At 61.4% G+C, this 16,815-nt stretch overlaps 1 protein-coding gene across 8 annotated transcripts in view; it reads right to left on the bottom strand.

Moving 5' to 3' along the window:
- Positions 1–1,270: 1,270 nt before the first annotated feature.
- The window catches only part of SH3TC1 (SH3 domain and tetratricopeptide repeats 1), a 48,725-nt gene continuing 33,180 nt past the window's right edge, over positions 1,271–16,815 (bottom strand). For 6 of the 8 annotated variants that reach the window (XM_072803361.1, XM_072803380.1, XM_072803340.1 and 3 more), the window contains 8 exons: positions 15,471–15,509; positions 11,687–13,351; positions 9,567–9,747; positions 8,438–8,588; positions 7,130–7,252; positions 6,348–6,498; positions 5,284–5,480; positions 1,271–2,439 (listed from right to left, as the gene is read on the bottom strand). In XM_072803361.1, coding sequence (XP_072659462.1) covers positions 2,182–2,439; positions 5,284–5,480; positions 6,348–6,498; positions 7,130–7,252; positions 8,438–8,588; positions 9,567–9,747; positions 11,687–13,351; positions 15,471–15,509 — 2,765 coding nt within the window. In that variant the 3' untranslated portion in view covers positions 1,271–2,181. Of the gene's footprint in view, positions 2,440–5,283; positions 5,481–6,347; positions 6,499–7,129; positions 7,253–8,437; positions 8,589–9,566; positions 9,748–9,956; positions 10,207–11,686; positions 13,352–15,470; positions 15,510–16,815 lie in introns of those variants that run through there. The other 2 variants (XM_072803370.1, XM_072803386.1) reach the window with 2 other exon arrangements.

The raw sequence follows: 16,815 nt of genomic DNA, 5'->3' as shown, positions 1-16,815 counted from the left end.
TGCACAGGTGCCAGCCATGGGCCCATCCCACACTCATTCTGCCGACAGATGGGTCAGGGGGCTGCTGCCCAGGCCCTGCTCCCTGAAGGGGCAGAGCAACACTGGAGTCCTGGCCTCTGTCCACCTCCTGGCTTCGGCTGAAAAGAAGGGACCGGCTGCCCGGTTCCACGAGCCGCTTTGTGCCGGGCACGTCTTCACTCTTCCTTCTCAGGACCCTGACGTAGGGTTTGTCTCTGGTTACAAAAGAAGCGACCGAGGGTCTAAGAAGCTACGGGACTTGACCAGATGACTCAGCCTGTGGTTGTTGGTGCTCTTCCCACAGTGTTAAGTATCATCGAGAACAAACAGGCGACCTCAGCCCTGGATCTGGCACCAAGCACCCTGCTCTGTGAATCCTCCCTCGACTCCCAGTACTGGGGTCACCAGCCTCAGCTTGGCTTTGACCAAACTGGGGCTCAGGGAAATGAACTCACCCCAAGTCCCCAGCCTCTAAGTGGGGGGGCTGGGATGGGAACCTAGGGGCTATGCGACCGAAGTCCCCCTTGGGACCACCAGGTCTGCTACCCTGGGGTATCAGGGTTCCGGCAGGTGGGGGGCGTGGGACCCTGGATGCGGGGGGTGGGAGCGACAGCTCTGGGAAGGTCAGGGGGTGGGGTGCAGATTCCCAGGCAGGTGGTGGGGCCCCTGAGCGACCCTGCCCTCTGGCCCCGTCCGCTGCGGGGTGGCTGCAGGCCCAGGCCCGGGCGCCGCCCAGCAGTCAGTGACCCGAGATCTGTCCTGGGGTTACTGTGCCGGCCACTGCCTGCTGCACCAGCAGGTCATCAGGTCGTCCTGTTTTCAATTACAGCGAGGCCGCCTCCTGCTTTCCACGCCCTCCCTCCCGCCTCTAGAAGGCATTTTGGGGTCAAGTTTGGGAGGTTCGGCAGCCTCTCTGCGCCAGCTTCTGGAAAGCTCTCTGCTGCTCCCTGGCGGGAGAGGCCTGGGGGAGACCTGCAGGCCACCTCTGAGCGGGCAGGGCCCTGGGGCTCCGCAGACCCCAATCCCTTGCCCCCTTCCCGGGGGCCCCCGGGGCCTGCAACCTCTCCCGGGCTCAGGTCCAGACCCAGAGTTCTGGCCCACCATCCAGTCCCTCTGCCGGCCTCAGCTTCCCCTCTTGCTCAAGGAGGCTCTTGAAGGAGGGGGAAGGAGAAGTGACTTTTCTAGGGACAGGTTTCCATGGGGCAATGAAAACATGTTTGTCACTGTAAATACACAAAATGCCATTGAACTGTCCATGTTAAATGGTTAATTTTATGTAAATTTCACCTTACTTAACAAAATAAATTAAAAAGAGGAGAGTGACATGATGCCGTGTGGGGGAGATCGACCCGGGAGACCCACGGCCTCTCTGAGACTATTTCCCTGCCTGTAAATCGAGGCTCCCTGGTGCTTGGCGGTGCAGATGGGCCTTTAGACAAGCTCAGCAGCAGACCATGCAGGGCCAGCGGGGCTGCAGGTGATGGGCCAGGCTGGGCCAGAGGATGCTCAGGTCGGAGAGCGCTGGGGCCACCTTCCCTTGCCCCGTCTCTGTTGCCTTTGGGACACAGATAAGGGGTGGAGAGACAGCGAGGCGCTGACACCCTCTTCCAGGACCTGCCCTTAGGTTCTAATGCAGACACATCCCTTGAGGCAGGTGGGCAGGTGGTATACACCCTGCCCCACCTACCTGCTGTGTGACGGTGGGCCAGGCACCTAACCTCTCTATGCCTCCATCTCCTCAACTGGAAATGGAGACAATAACAATCCCAACAGGGCTGGCTCTGGAGGTCAGTCTGAGGGCTGAAGGCAGAGCTAGAGCCAGACACACTGTGAGGGGATGGGTGGGGGAGAAGATGCCCAGGAAAGCCTGTAGCTGTCTTACGTTTTGACACCAGGAACTGGGGTGTGCGAGGCTGGCAGAGGGACCCGGCCCGGGTCTGTCCTTCCAGCTCACAGCTGAGGACGGGATGCAGACCAGGGGGGTCTCCAGTGATGGGTCCTGGTCCCTGACACTCCCCCAGAGGCAGACCAGGGGAGGGGTCTTGCAGGCTGTGGCAGGTCACCACAAAATCATCGGTTGCCGTCTGACCCCCGTCTCCCAGGAAACAAGCCCTGCAGAGACCCCAGGAGAGGTGGGGACTCCACTTCCGTGGGCCGGGGTCTTCAGGGCGGGGGGCTGGGGGCCAGCCAGGGCGCCCGCCCCCAGCACCGCTCGGGGACCAGGTTGACCTTGCGGATGTTAAGCTCCGTGGCGAAGGTCCGGGCTTTCTGGTAGAAGAAGAGGGACTTCTCGCGGTCCAGGAGGAAGTTGTGGTAGATGGTGGCCAGGCGTGTGTAGATCTTCATCTGGGCTTTCTTGCTGCCCAGGTCCACGGCCGCCGCCAGCGCCAGCTGGTAGTACCCGGCCGCGTCGAAGGGGTCCTGGGGGAGAGACGGTGGCTCAGCCAGATTTAACCCTAACGCGGCCCTGGGTGCAGGTGGGGGCTCGCGAGCCTGTCTCTCCGGAGGCTGCTGCCCTGCCCGGCCTCCCCGTCGTGTCCGCCCCAGCCCCTCCCGAGAGACCACTCTAAAACCCAGACCCGGCCCTTCCCTCCGCTGCCTGGGACGGCTCCCAGGACACCGTCGGCAGCCCTGGCTCCTCACTGCCCTTGCACAGAGCGCAGGCTCAGGAGAACAGAACAGCAGGGACTCAGAGCTGCTCTGAGCCCCTCCAGGCACTGGGCCCAGTGTGAGGCAGGAGCCACGGCCCATTCCAGGACCACATTGACCACAGGGGTGAGCAGCAGCCTGCGGGAGCCCCAGGTGGCACCTGAGTCAGCCTGGTATAGGATGGGAGGGCTTCCTGGAGGAGGGGACATCCCAACTAGGGAACTGGCCACTGTGGGTGGTAGGGAAGTGGTGTGTATCCATGTACGTGTGTGTGCACATGTGCCTGCAGCAGCCAGTGGGGGCACATGCAGGATTCACACCCAAATCTGTCCTATTCAAGTCATGCTCATTCAGCCCTGATGCCCCCATGTGCAGGTAACAGGGGGTGCTGTACAGTGGCAGAGATGCCCACGGCCCCCATGCCTGTCCATGCAGGGGGCGCACAGAGGAGCCTCCGTCTCTCCTGGGCTGTGCTGCAGGGTATGAAGTTGGCTGTAGCCCCTGATGATAGACGTGGAGCTGATGGCAGCCACGGCACAGCTGGGAAGCCACTGGACCCCAGCCTCCCAAGCCCAGGGACCTTGCCTTCCTGCCCCGTGAGACCATGGAGAGATAAGTTCCCATCCCCAGGGCCTGGTGTCAGGTTGAGTACCTCTGAGCCCAGCTCCCTGACTCCTGTCTTGAGCACATTTGTTCACCTTCCAGCCTCAGTTTCCCTTTCTTATGCAGAGCTGCTTAGTAACCAATCACATAGACTCTGGGGTTATAACCTCTGTGCGGCTGTGTTCCTCAGTGGCCCAGGGGTCAGGGACACACGCCACAGATGACAGAGCTCAGGTGAGGTTGGCCACAGCCCTGCCCCACTGCCAGGCTCTGCACGCCTACACGGGGGAGGCCCAGCCCAGAGCCTAGCCTGGGACAGCAGGCACACATGAAGCATGCAGGCTCACTGGGTCAGAGGGTGGTGGGTCCCAGGGTCCCTGGCACTGGAGCTCCACCATGCTGCTCCTAGTCCTACCCTGACTAGCTGACCATGCTGGCCTCTGTCTCTGCCTTGTCCTGTGGGGGCACCACTCCTCTAGAACAGTAAAGCATGAGAAGAGCCAACCACACAGAGCCTGGATCACGCAGAGCCTAGATCACACAGCCTGGATGTCATAGAGCCTGAATCACAGAGCCTAGATCACACAGAAGCTGGATCACAGAGCCTGGATCACACAGAGCCTCCATCACACAGTCTGGATGTCATAGAGCCTGGATCACACAGTGTGGATGTCGTAGGGTCTGGATCACAGAGCCTAGACCACACAGATCCTGGATCACACAGATCCTGGATCACACAGAGCCTGGATCACACAGAGCCTGGATCACACAGAGCCTGGATCACACAGACTGGAACACAGTGAGGCTAAGTTGCAGTACCCACCACTGCCCACAGGCTCCCCAAAGAATGGTCGGGCTGACATAGCAGGAGGCCGCAGTGACCACCTCTGACCACCAGGTGTCACCAGTGCACAGCCAAGGCTGCCCCGGGCAGGGAGTTGGTGGCTGCTAACTGGGTGGGGGGCTTCCAGCGCTGCCCCAGGCCCTGGGTGCCATGGGGGGGGGGTGGAGACGTCAGCCCCTGCTCCCCTCTTCAGCCAACACGGAGCACAGACACTGCAGTGCGGTGCTACCACACCCAGGGTGGGGCGATGGGGGCACCTGCACGTAGGGCAGCATGCAGATGTCTCCAGGCTCTGGTCTGTGTCCACTGCGGGGCTGGCAGACGGGTAGAGCCCCAGCTCCAGCTCCCCCAGCTCCAGCAGGGCAGGATCTAGCCAGGCTGCCTGCAGGGGTGTCCTTGCTATAAACCCCGGGGTAGGCCACAACCCATCCCTAGCCTGTTTCCCTCTGTGACTCAGGATTCCAGGAAAGAATCCCTCTGCCCACAGTGGCAGGCTTCCTGGAGGAGGTGCCAGGACTTGGGTAGCACCTTACAAAGTGGTATCTGGGGGCAGTGGTGACTCCTCCCCCACACCCCGGAGAATGACCTCATCCCCCCGACTCTTTTGGTGGCGAAGGTCCGCTTGACTGTTAAGACTCAGGAATGCTTGGGTGGCTCAGTGGTTAAGCGTCTGCCTTCGGCCCAGGGCGTGATCCTGGAGCCCCAGGGTCAAGTCCCACATCGGGCTCCCTGCATGGAGCCTGCTTGTCCCTCTGCCTGTGTCTGCCTCTCTCTCTCTCTCTCTATGCCTGTCATGAATAAACAAATAAAATCTTAAAAAAAAAAAAAAAAGACTCAGCTTTGCAGTTACCTCCTCCAGGAGGCTGCCCTGACTACACACTTTTTTGTTTGTTTTTACCCAGTGGTGGCCAACGTCTGTTCACATGTCAGCCTGTTCCCTGGACGTGGAGCTCTCGAGGGCAGGGCCCGGCCTGTGTGGGACTCGGACCACGTCCACTGACCTGGCCTGCTCCTCACGGCCTGGCCTGGAGCTCCGGGCGGAGGCCGAGACCATGCGGCAGGAGGGCCGGGGCCAGGCCTGGATCTGCGATCTGCGATCCCACTCCAAGCGGGGCCGGCTCCCCCACCCACCACGTGCCCTGAGCCCTGCCTCCCCCGCCCGCACTCACCTTCAGGTCATAGAAGATGATGTCACCGAGCACCAGGTACACCTTCACATAGTACAGGGTCTCCTCATCGAACTGCAGGGGCGAGTTGCAAAGCGACAGAGCCTTGAGGTAGAAGTGCTCGGCCAGCTCGCCGTGGCCCAGACGGTGGTGCAGGGCGGCCAGCCGGTGGTAGGCCACGCGCTCGTTCAGCCGGTCCCCTGGAGGCACAGGGATGGGGGCACGCGTGAGGATACGGCTGTGGGGGTGGTGGGGGCACAGGCCAGCCCTGGACCCCCACGCCGACACCGTCTCCAAAGCTCCAGCCGGTCCCAGGACTCAGTCTCCCCACCTGCACAGTGGGCCTAATATTGTCTGCTCCCTGTCCACCGAGGGAGGTGGACGTTCCAGCTCTGTGCCTGCACATGGCCCCGGAGGGGGCAGCGGGAGGTCCCAGAGTCAGGCCAGCTGTGCACGGCATGTGCCAGGACTCTGGGCAGCCTCCCCACAGGAGAGGGATCCTTCCTGCTATATTTGCAGCTCCTCCGCCGCCCCCGGGGAGTCACCAGCTCCCTCCAATTTCCAGCCCACCTCCATGGGCTGTGCACACAAACCCTGCTGCACACTGTGTGCCTCTCTCTGGGGGAAGGGGGTGTCAGGCACTGAGGGGACTGGGACATCGCCAGACAGAACAGTGGGGCTGGCTGAGTGTGGGGACAGACACCGGGAAGGGGCGGCATATGGAACAGCATGACTGACCCAGCTCGGCATGTGTGCAAGGGCCAGAGAGAAGCCTGAGGTGTCTAGAACACAGGGCACACTGGCTGGCCCTCGTGGTCAGCAGGGAAAGAGGCAGAGGAAGCCACAGAACTGATGAGGAGAGCCCAGCCCTCCTGATGAGGAGTGTCCCAGTGAGTGGGACACTTCCGACAGGCCCCGCACCATCCAGGGGCAGATTTGGGACCTGCAGAGGAGAGGGTGACCTGCAGCCCCGCAGGTGCCCTGGGCCCCCCCTGTCTTTTGTCTTCTGCGCCGACCCTGCAGGTGTCAGAGGTGGAGGCCCTGGGGGGCCGGGGTGCAGGGCTCACCCAGGGTGATGCTGAGCGCCAGGGCCATGTGGGCAAACTCCAGGCCCTCTTGGGGCGACTCCAGTTCAGCCAGCAGCGCCACCAGTTTGTTGCACAGCCGCAGCTCTGCCTCTTGGTTCCCTGTGGTCACAGCCAGGGGCAGTGCCCGATCCTGCCACACAAGCAGGCAGGTCAGGCCTGGTATCCCTCAAAGCCCCAAATGTACCCCGTTATCCCGTGGTGTCTCTGTTCAGCTCTGTCCCCCAGGAGGAAAGTCAGCTTGGAGAGGCTCTGACACCCACAGGGCCGCTGGGCCATGAGCAAGCTGGGGTATGACCTGCAGCCCATCTCAGTAACCTCAGACCAGTGCCCCCAACCCCCGGCTGATGAGAGCCTGACAAGTAGGACCCAACACCCTCCTGCTCTAAAAGTGGGTGTTTCTCTGTCCCCAGGGCTGGGCTGCAGGCTGTGGGCTGGCCGGGCAGGGAGCAGCTGCTCTACTTGGAGATGCATGCAGTCCTGGCCCTGGTGCTGGTCCCCCCATGGTCGGGCTGTGTATCCTGTGCTGTGCCCCTATGCGTCTCTGGGCCTCAGTTTCCTATCTGCCAGATGGAGTAGGACTGGCCTCCCAGGAGTTTGAGGTCCTGTAAGCCCAGAGTGGCCTCTATCCCTCCAATGGTCCCTCCCAGGTTGGGGCTGGGGGTCAGGATCATCCTGGGTGAAGCCACCCAGGAATGAAGCAAGTGAGTGCATGGGGCGGCCCTCCCTCTAGGCAGCAGGCCCGCCCTCATCAGCCAGCTCACCCGGTAGAAGGACACAGCTTTCTCTCGCTCCCAGGTCCCGTTGAAGAAGATGTCCCCGGCCGCCTCGAACAGCTCCAGTCCCAGGTTGGGGTCCCCCGTGTATAGGGCTGCATTCTGTGCCACCTGTGGGCCCGCAGAAACTCTCATGAGGCCCACAGCGCTCCGGCGGAGACTCTCAGCATCCCCAGCTGCCCCTAGACCCTCGAGGCGGCCCTGAGGATGTGCAACAGGAGTGCGGCTGCCTTTCCCCTCGCCCACACCTTCGTCCTTCAGGGGGGACGGCGGTTCCTGCTATGTGCCATGGGGAACTCTGTCTGGCCAGGGCCCTGGGAGCTGGCAAGTGTGGGCTGGTGAGGAGTTTGGGACGTAGCTCAGAGGTGGGGGCCCCTGAATCCCTGCAACCAGTCCCAGACCCTGGCGGGGCTCTACTATCTGGCTTCCCCTCTACTATCTTCCTCCGTGGCCCCTGGCAACACCTGACAGCACACACCTGCCTGTCCCTCCCACCAGGTGGCTAAGGCTGTTTCTTCTCTGCCATATCCAGAGCCCAGCAAGGTGCCTGGTGCATACTAGGTGCTCAACGAACAGCAAATGAATGGACAAGAGTAGACCAGCCCCCACGGGCAATCCAGAACCGGCCACACATGCACATCTGGCCTCTGCCCCTGAGAATCCTACTGTCCAGAGCCCTCCTTGAAGGTGGGCCCCACCCGCCTGCTGCTCAATCCAGCCTCCCCGGACCAACTGGAGCTCACCCTCCTGGCTCCTTCCTCCACCATGTCCCTGCCTACAGCCCCAAGGCAGCCCCGTGGGAAAACTGTTTACTGACGTGTCTGCTCCCCTTCTCAGCCATAAGCTCCCGAACCGGGATCCTCAGCCCCCGGCCCAGGGAAGTACACAGCAGGTACTCAAAAATGAAAACATAACCCTCATGAGCTTCTCAATTTACTTCAAATCACGTCATGTTTGGGAATGCAACTGGAAATGGAGCTTGTGATTAATGCATTTTTAAGGAGACACGCCACATGCCGCGGAAGCAAGTTCTCCCGTGTGTTAATAGAGCGAACGCATCATTTGCATGTTTACTGAGCACTTGCTGTGTACCAGCCCAGGTGGGCGCAGTGAGGGGCACCCGCCTCTGGCCCCCGGGGGCTTGCTCGGGTCATTGTGTAAGATGCTGGAAGTGGGAGTCCAGGGGTGGGGGTGGCGTAGGCAGCCAGCACGTAGCAGGTGCCCGCCGTGCTCTGGGGACGAAGGAGAGAGTGAGCGGGGCAGCGAGTGTGGTGCACGCGCTCCACGCCCTTGCACCTGTATGTACAGATCCACCAGCTCGTTCTGCTGCAGGATGTAGTAGATTTTCCCTGCCTGCAGCCAGGCATGTGCCTCCTTATCCTTCTTCTGGAGGTCGATGAATATCCCCAGACTGCGCTTGGTGTAGTCCAGCGCGGACCTGTAGGCCCTGGAATTAGAGCCAGCTGGTCAGAGCAGGTGCTCCCAGGCCAGCTGCCCGCGTGGGGGCAGACTGGGCTCTTCCCAGTGCCCGTCTGGTTACGTCTGCTCAGCTGGAAAAAGTCAAGGAGGCTCTTGGGAGGGAGCGGAGAGGGGGAGCAGGCCCCTCTGTCTCTACCCCGCCTCCCCAGACACGGACATGTGACCTCTGGCCGCAGCAGGGAGCATCTGCACTGGGCAGAAATGTAGAGATAACCTGCGTCAGGGGTTCTCAAACTCGGGTTGTAGGGCCGTGCTCCCAGAGTTTGGGACTTGGCAGGTCTGGGGTGGGACCCGGGAATGTGCCTTCCCAGTAGGCTCCCAGGTGATGTGGATGCTGCAGCTCTGGGGACCCCACTTTGAGAAGCATTTGTCAAGGTCACTGTCCATTAGTCCTGCGGTGAAACTGAGGCCCTGGAGTGTGGAGGGGAGGCTGAGGCTGGCCTGTGGCTCCCTCCCTGCCTCTCAGAGAGTCTCCCGCTGGAGAGGGTGTCCTCAGTGATCTTCCCAGGCTGTTCCTTACCAACCTGATTGGGATGCACAGGGTAGGCATTACATAGGACAGGCGACCCCGAAACTCTGCCCACGGGAAGCAGGTGGGACAGCCAGCTATCACTCTATGGACAAGAATCCTCTAGTCCTTACATCTGAGGGGACAGTCAGGGACATGCTGCTGGGCCCAGAGCTGGGCTGGCTGAAGGAGACTCGAGGAACGCAGAGGTCAGTTTCCAAAAGTTACCATGAACTGAAGAGTGACCCAGAAATGCACACTCTGCCTCCGCTGGAAGGCTGTGAGGTGTGTGGGCAGAGGACAGCTGTCCTGGGACCCACATGCCCCAAGTACAGGTCGGGATGCTCCCCAGGCCTGCAGGCTCAGAGCCTGTCTGACACTAGGAATGAAACTGTCCCTGCAGAGAGGCTGCCCCAGGATCAAGGCCGGCATCCTCACCGCTCGGTGCCCAGGGACAGGTAGAGCTGGCTGATGGTCTCCAGGAGCTGACCCTCCAGCACCTTGTCGGCCACCCTGCGGGCCAGCGAGAGCTGGAACTCGTGGTAGACGACGCACTGGGCCTCGCTGGGCATGACGGTGCTATAGAAGTGACAGAGACACTGGACGGCACGCAGCTGGCCTGGGCGGGGGAGACAAAAGGAGGGCATCACCGTCATGCACCGCAGGGACATTTGCAAGGTCCAAAGGCCCCTGCTGTGTGCCAGCCCCTGGGGCATCGCAGGTGTGGAAACTGAGCCCAGACAGGCTAGGCCACCTGCTCAAGGCTGCATAGCCGATGAGCACATGGTGATGAGCCCAGGTAGGGCAGGTCACAGATACGGTGCTGACCTCTTCCACAATTCCCAGGCCTGGGGGCGTCCTGGCCGGCCTCTCCCACCATGCCGCGCTGCCTTCCTACCACGCCGACCAGGCGGGAGCACCGGCTTCCCCATGCTGCAGGCACGCACGCGGAGTCCCGAACAGAGTCCTGGGTCTGGAGCACTCAGCGCACAGTGGGGCTGGGATTCAAACTGGCTTCCAGCTCCTTCACGAGGCCAGGCTCCAAACCGCAAATAGTTGCCTCGCCTGAACCTGGGGACTGAGATCGGTCGAGCTCTTTCCCCACTCAGCTGACCCGGACATCAGCAAGGACACAGATGATTGGAACAAGCCCGCGACCCACGAGACCTCTCAGTCATGTTTCCTGAGAGGGACCACACGTCGAATCACAGAGCAACTCCCAGTAATTGTGAAGGGCCTGACGTCTTACAGAGCGTGTCCTCCAGAGACAAATGAAACACGACCAGAAGTCAGGAGGAAGGAAATTCAGGAAATCCCGGAATATGTGGGCGCAAAGAGTGTGCTCCTAAACAGCCAGCGGCTTGTGGGAGACATCACAACGGGAACGAGGACATATTTTGAAATGAGTGGAGATACAAGTGCAACGTACCCAGCCCCACGGGACGCAGGACAGCAGTGTTTAGAGGGACGCCTACATTAACAAAGAAACATTTCAGAAAAAAACATTTAAACTTCCCCCCCTAAGGCAGGAGGAAAAGAGCAGGTAACTAGACCCAGAGCAAGCAAAAGGAAGGAACAGCAAAGGTTCAAGAGCCAAGATAAAATAGTAATGTTGAGAAGAGAGAAAATTCATGAAAGCCGATGACGAGTCTTTGGGAAGATGAACAAAGTGGACTCATCTTTAGCCAGACCAGAAGAAAAGGTGTCAAGTGTTGGAATGGGCAGCGGAAGAGAGGCCATCGGCATGAGTCTTACGGAAATGAAAGGATCACAGAAGAGGATGAGGGATTTGGGCTGACAGAGGTGGAGCCTCGAGCCTCGGGAGACAAGCTACCCAAACCAGCTCAGAGACGACGGCGGCTGTCGTTCTCCTGCAGGCTCAGCACAGGGGCAGAACCTCTGAGCGCAGCCAGGACCTGCCCGAGGCTGCAGGGCGCATCCGGGCACCCAGCTCTGGGCTCCTCCCAGAGGTCCAGACGGCCCCCTTCCAGGCCTGGTGAGTGTCCTATATCCTATATCCCTCAGTGGCTCCCTAGTGCTCTCGGGAACAATGTCAAACCACAGCCTGGGTTCCCCGGCCTCTGCCCTAGCCCCCCAGCCAAGGTTCTCACCCCCCACCCCCCAACACACCCATCCCCTGCATGGCCCAGCCTGCTCACCCCGGGGCCTTGGCACAGGTGGCACCTTCTGCCTACCCTCCATCCCATGCTTGGGCTAGACCCTCTCCACCCTATGAGCCGGGGCCAGGAGCCCCCCATCATCGTGATGAGCACCCCATGTCGTGGCTCTTGTGACCCGGGCGTCTGTGCCCCGCTCTTGGCCACCCCCGCACAGAGCCTGGCATACTGCCGCGAGAGCCGCCCCCCAGCCAGCCTCCAGGGCACCTGCAAATAGTCAACACTCTCACTGGTGGAAGAACAACCGCTTGCCTCGAAGCGGCAACCCCCGGGTGTGCTCTGGACAGAAGTGAGAGGAAAACATTTCCCTCCAGGAAGCCAGCGCGCCCGACCCAGGGCCCGGGGGAGAGTGGGGCCGCGAAGGGCAGGGCTGGCACTTACCCTCCAAGTGGTCCGTCTCCACGGCGACCAGAAAGGCCCACTCGTAGTAGCACTTGCCCTGCCGGGCGAGGGCCCTGCGGGTGAGCAGGTGGCCGAGCCGCAGGAGCACCCACGTGAAGTCCTGGCCGCAGTCGCCGCTGGGCAGCCGCGAGAAGAGCTTCACGGCCTCCAGGTGGTAGTGCTGGGCCAGGCCCCCGGCCCCCGCCTGCAGGCACAGCGCCCCGAAATTGGCCAGCACCACCGCTTGGTTCCTCAGGTGGCCCCGGCTCCTGGCGACACGCAGGGCGCGGTAGTAGCCCTCGGCCGCCTGCCGGGTCCGGCCCGTCCTCTTGAGGGCGATCGCTGCCACGTTGGCGATGACGCCCTCCTGGTCCTCGCTGGCCACGGCCACGTCCAGGACAGACTCGAGGATGTCCAGGGCCAGCGGGCTCCGGCCGTGAAGCACGTAGAGCCAGGCGAGCGCCACCACGTAGTCTACTGCCAGGCGGCGGCCGGTGCCCGCGGCCGCCTCCGCCGCCTGCGCCATGAAGGAGATGGCCCTGTCCTGCTGCCCGTGGCGGCTGTGCAGCCGGGCCAGGCTGGCACAGAGGGGGCCGCGCAGCGCCCGCCCCGGGCCCGAGGCCAGGGAGGCCAGCGCCCGCCGGAGGTGGTGCGCCGTCTGGGCGGGCGGGTGGTGCAGCCGCGGGCAGTTCCGGAGGACCAGGTCCGCGCTTCGGAGCGCGCTGCCCGGCGAGCCCCGGGCCCGCAGCGAGGCCGCCCGGACGCAGCTCAGCGCCAGGTGCGGCAGGCACTGCCGGCTGTAGATGTCCGCCAGGAGCAGGTAGCCGTCCATGGGCCACGAGGCCTCTGGGGAGCCCCAGGCCCCGTGCAGAAGCAGCAGCCTCTCCAGGAAGGGCAGGGCCTCCTCGGGCTGCTTGAGGCGAGTGTGGTGCCTGGCCAGCAGGAAGCAGGCCCGGGCCTCGGCCTGGGGGCTCCGGCAGGCGATGGCCTGCCGCAGGGCATGCTTCAGGAGCTCCGACTCGGCCTCGGTGCTGCAGACGTGGCTGGGCGTCCCCAGCAGCAGGGCCGAGGCTTTGGGCACCACCTGCACACACCTGTCCCTGTTCTTCTGCTTCAGGTGAACGGTGGCCAGGTTGGCGTACACAGCCACCGCCAGGAAGAGGTCGCCAAAGTGGCCCCCCAGGGCCCCCAGGGCCTCCTCGAAGTACACCCGGGCCTGGGACAGCTTGAGCCTGCGCACGCACAGCCGCCCCAGGAGGAAGCAGAGCCTGGCGAGGGCCATGGGGAAGCCGGCCTTCTTGGCTGCCCCTCGGGCCTGGGCCAGGTGCCCGGCTAGCTCCTCCTCGTCGGTGAAGCCACAAAACAGCGTGCTCAGCCCCGGCAGGGAGAGGTCATACAGGCCACGGAAGCAGGCCTTGTACTCAGGTGCATCCAGGAACAGCAGCAGTGAGCCCAGGGCCTCCGGGTGGGTCCAGTCGGCCTCTGAGTCCAAGCAGAAGGAGGGCTCCTCACTGTCCGGTGAGCTTGCACCACTGGACGCCGAGCACAGACCCCAGGATGCTGGCTCTTCCGGGCAGTCCTGGCAGGACTTGCATTGTTCTAGAACATTCTTCACCTTCTGTAGGGTCTCACGCGGCTCTGGGGTCAGGGAAGGCAGAGGCATTGCTGCAAGTCACCAAAACCCCCAAGATAGATGAGCACCTGATCTGGGTCCAGGCTGGGGTAAGGACGTCCCTGTCAGGTCCTGCCTGAGCCTCCCCTACCTGAGCATCAAAACTGACATGAAACGCGGAGCCCAGCACCCAGCACCCAGCACTCAGTGGGAACTCAGTCATGGTTACGAGACTAGGAATCACTTTGGCCAAGATTTTTACCCAGGAATGCCCTCCTATGCTTCCTGTTTAAAAGCACTGCTCAGCGATCATTTAAAGTCCTTTTCCCTCCGGGGTGTCTGGGTGTCTCAGTGGGTGAGCATCTGCCTTAGGCTCAGGTTGTGATGCCATTAAATAAATAATCTTGGGATCCCTGGGTGGCGCAGCGGTTTGGCGCCTGCCTTTGACCCAGGGCGTGATCCTGGAGACCCGGGATCAAATCCCACATTGGGCTCCCGGTGCATGGAGCCTGCTTCTCCCTCTGCCTGTGTCTCTGCCTCTCTCTCTCTCTCTGTGACTATCATAATAAATAAATAAATAAATAAATAAATAAATAAATTTTAAAATAAATAAATAATCTTAAAAAAAATTCTCTCCAGAAAGAGTTAAAGCCACTTAATGGACAGACATGTCCACATTCCCGGTACCGCTGCCTCCGTGGGATTTCCTCAGCCCTTGGGGGGTCTCCTGTCAGGTACAGCCCCCCCCCACTCCCATGAAATCCTCACAAGCCGATCAGAGCTATGGGTCGGCACATGCTCAAAAGCCACCCACAGAACTGAGGACAGTGAAGTCTGTGTCCCTCTGTCCAGCCCGGGGCTATGTCTGGCAGGAAAGATGAGGAATGGCTCCCAGACCCCCGGGTCTCCACCTTCGTCCTGGCTGGTTTGGGAATCTGAGGCCCACAGCTAAAGGTGCTGGGGAATCTGGGAACCCCGCTGCCCAAGGGAGCTCGCTCGCTGGACTGCTGGCTTTGCTCGGCCCTCGAAGGCACAGCCAGCGCCCAGGAGCATGCGGCTATGCTTCCTGTTGGGAAAACGGGAGCTTAAAGGGGAATTTGTCTGCATGGAAAGAACCAGGATCTAAAGGTTCATCTGTTTCGAGTTCACTCGCACAAAATATGTTCAAAACGAACTCTCTTTGTTAGTCTGTGAAGTCCAGGAATAAATGAGAATTCAGTGCGGTTCAGGGGCAAATGTCTGACCTGACGACCTCATTGGGGGTGTGAATCGGCCGCCCACCCCCTCTGATGCTGGCAAGTCCTGCTGCTCCCCATGCAGCAGAGCGCAGGGGTGAGGGGAGGCCCCACAGCAGCCCTGGGATATCTGGAGCCTTCCTTGTCCAGAACCCCAGGTGGCCCTTCCCTGTTTGCATCCAGGTGGACTCCATGCCCGGGAAACCCTAAAGGGTCCTCAGGCGTTCAAGTGCCCAGGATCTCCCCAGTGCAGATCCTCTGTGGGGGGACGAGATGGAGGTGTGGAGGGAGGAGGGAGATCCCTTAACCAGCTCACCCGGGAAGAAGAGACAGATCCCAAAGGGGCTGCTCCAGCACAAAGCTCCAAATCCAGGCCCTGCACCCCCTTCACCCTCTCAAAGCAGAGAATTTCAGCTGGTCTAGGTTTCAAGAAAGGAACCCATGGCCAGGCATGGCTCAGACTATGGAGGGGAGGCCCCTTTCTGCTGGGGACAGAGCAGAGGCCAGGCATGGCTCAGACTATGGAGGGGAGGCCCCTTTCTGCTGGAGACAGAGCAGGGGGCCAGGCATGGCTCAGACTATGGAGGGGACGCCCCTTTCTGCTAGAGACAGAGCAGGGGGCCAGGCATGGCTCAGACTATGGAGGGGACGCCCCTCTCTGCTGGGGACAGAGTGGAGGCCAGGCATGGCTCAGACTATGGAGGGGACACCCTGCTCTGCGGGAGGCCTGGCGTGTTCATGGGGGACCCACCATGGCAGCAGGGGGAGCTTACCTTCACCTCATCCAGCTCCCCATCAGGGCTGATGCCCTGCCCACCTGCCTTCCCCCAGGGAGGCATGAGGTCCCCACCCCGCCCCCCATCCATGCTGTGCAGCCTGGCATCACCCCAGCCCCAGCCTGGATCCCATAGGAGAGGATCCTTTGAGAGGAGCCTACCTGGTTCTGGCTGTTCACACTCAGCTTCTTCTAATCTGTCTGAAATGGGGAGAAAAAAAGCATCACTCTTGGGCCAGCACCTCTGGGAGGGGCCATGTCAGGAGGGGGTATGGGCTGGAGCAGCCTGAGGGACTGTGGGGCTGAGGATCCCCCGGTGAGGGGGCTGAGGATCCCCTGTCCACAGGCTCTGTCCTGGCGCCACCCCCCAGAGGCCGTGGGCTTCTGCTGCCACCGCTCTGGGGACAGGGGTGCACTCCCTACCCTGGGCAGCTCGCAGTCTCACCCACTGTCCCGGAGATCAGGGCGGCAGCTCCACCTGCACCCCACCCTCCTCGTGACGGGGCTTTCCCTAAGCCTTGGTTTCTGCCTCCCGAAAATGGGCTGACATGAGCAGCTGGCTGGGAAAGGTCGTCTGAAGTCAGCTAGGACAACTGTGCAGGCTCGCGGGAAGCTAGCGGCCCCCGGGGGAGGGGACCCCAGAACGTCCCCCGGCTGAGGGGTGCCCACAGCCTTCCTAATGAAGACAAGAGCGTATGCCGGGCTGGTTTAAGCCCGACTTGCAAAGCTGAGATCCAAGTTTGCCTGTTTTAGGAAGAGAGACCAATGTGTGGGAACCTAGAAACTTGAACTCCGTTGTTGGAGAAGCTGTTCCTGGCATGCTCATCGGTAAGCGCAGGTGCGAGCAGCAAGTGTGGATGTGCATGTGTGCATGCGTGTGTCTGCGTGACGTGTAGGTGTGTGTGCATGTGTGTGCGTGCACATGTACGTATTGCACTACATGTAAGTGTGTGTGTGTCCACACGTGCATTCCCCTGCATCTCTGGGATGAAGGAACCCGGCTTTCCTGTCCTGCCCGTGACAGTCGACCGGCAAATTTGTTGGGGCCCCACTCCCTCAGCTGTGGCTGACACGTGTCCCGCCTCTGCGCGTGGCGCTGCCTTCCCTGAGCACAGGGCGGTGTGGTGAAAGGGAGCAGCATTGTCTGTAGGAGGTGGCAGCCCTGGGGTCCAGCCCCGGCCCCCCAGCACTCAGGCAACCCGGCCAGACCACAGCCACACGGGTCCAGGCCCCTCATCTTGTGACAGCAGGATGGTCACTCTCTCACGGACTCTCGGCGAAGCGGCAGGTGGGCAGCGGGAACCTCAGGGGACTGTGGGCACCTCCCTGCCTCTCTTTCCATCCCCCTCTCTGCACCTGGCCTGTCTGCTACCCCTACAAGTCCTGGGGGCAGCAACAGCATATGTCTGGTCACTTTTAAGTGCCCAGGGGTTTGCATTCCTTCACTTCCTGATGGAGGAAGTCGGGCTTTCAGGAGAGGAAATGTCAGAGGGCAGGGGTGTCTTGA

The sequence above is a fragment of the Canis lupus genome, chromosome 2 (assembly GCF_048164855.1).
Source record: "Canis lupus baileyi chromosome 2, mCanLup2.hap1, whole genome shotgun sequence".
Lineage (NCBI taxonomy): Eukaryota > Metazoa > Chordata > Mammalia > Carnivora > Canidae > Canis > Canis lupus.
Note: the sequence above shows the minus strand (reverse complement) of the source record. Positions and strands in the feature narration are given on the sequence as shown.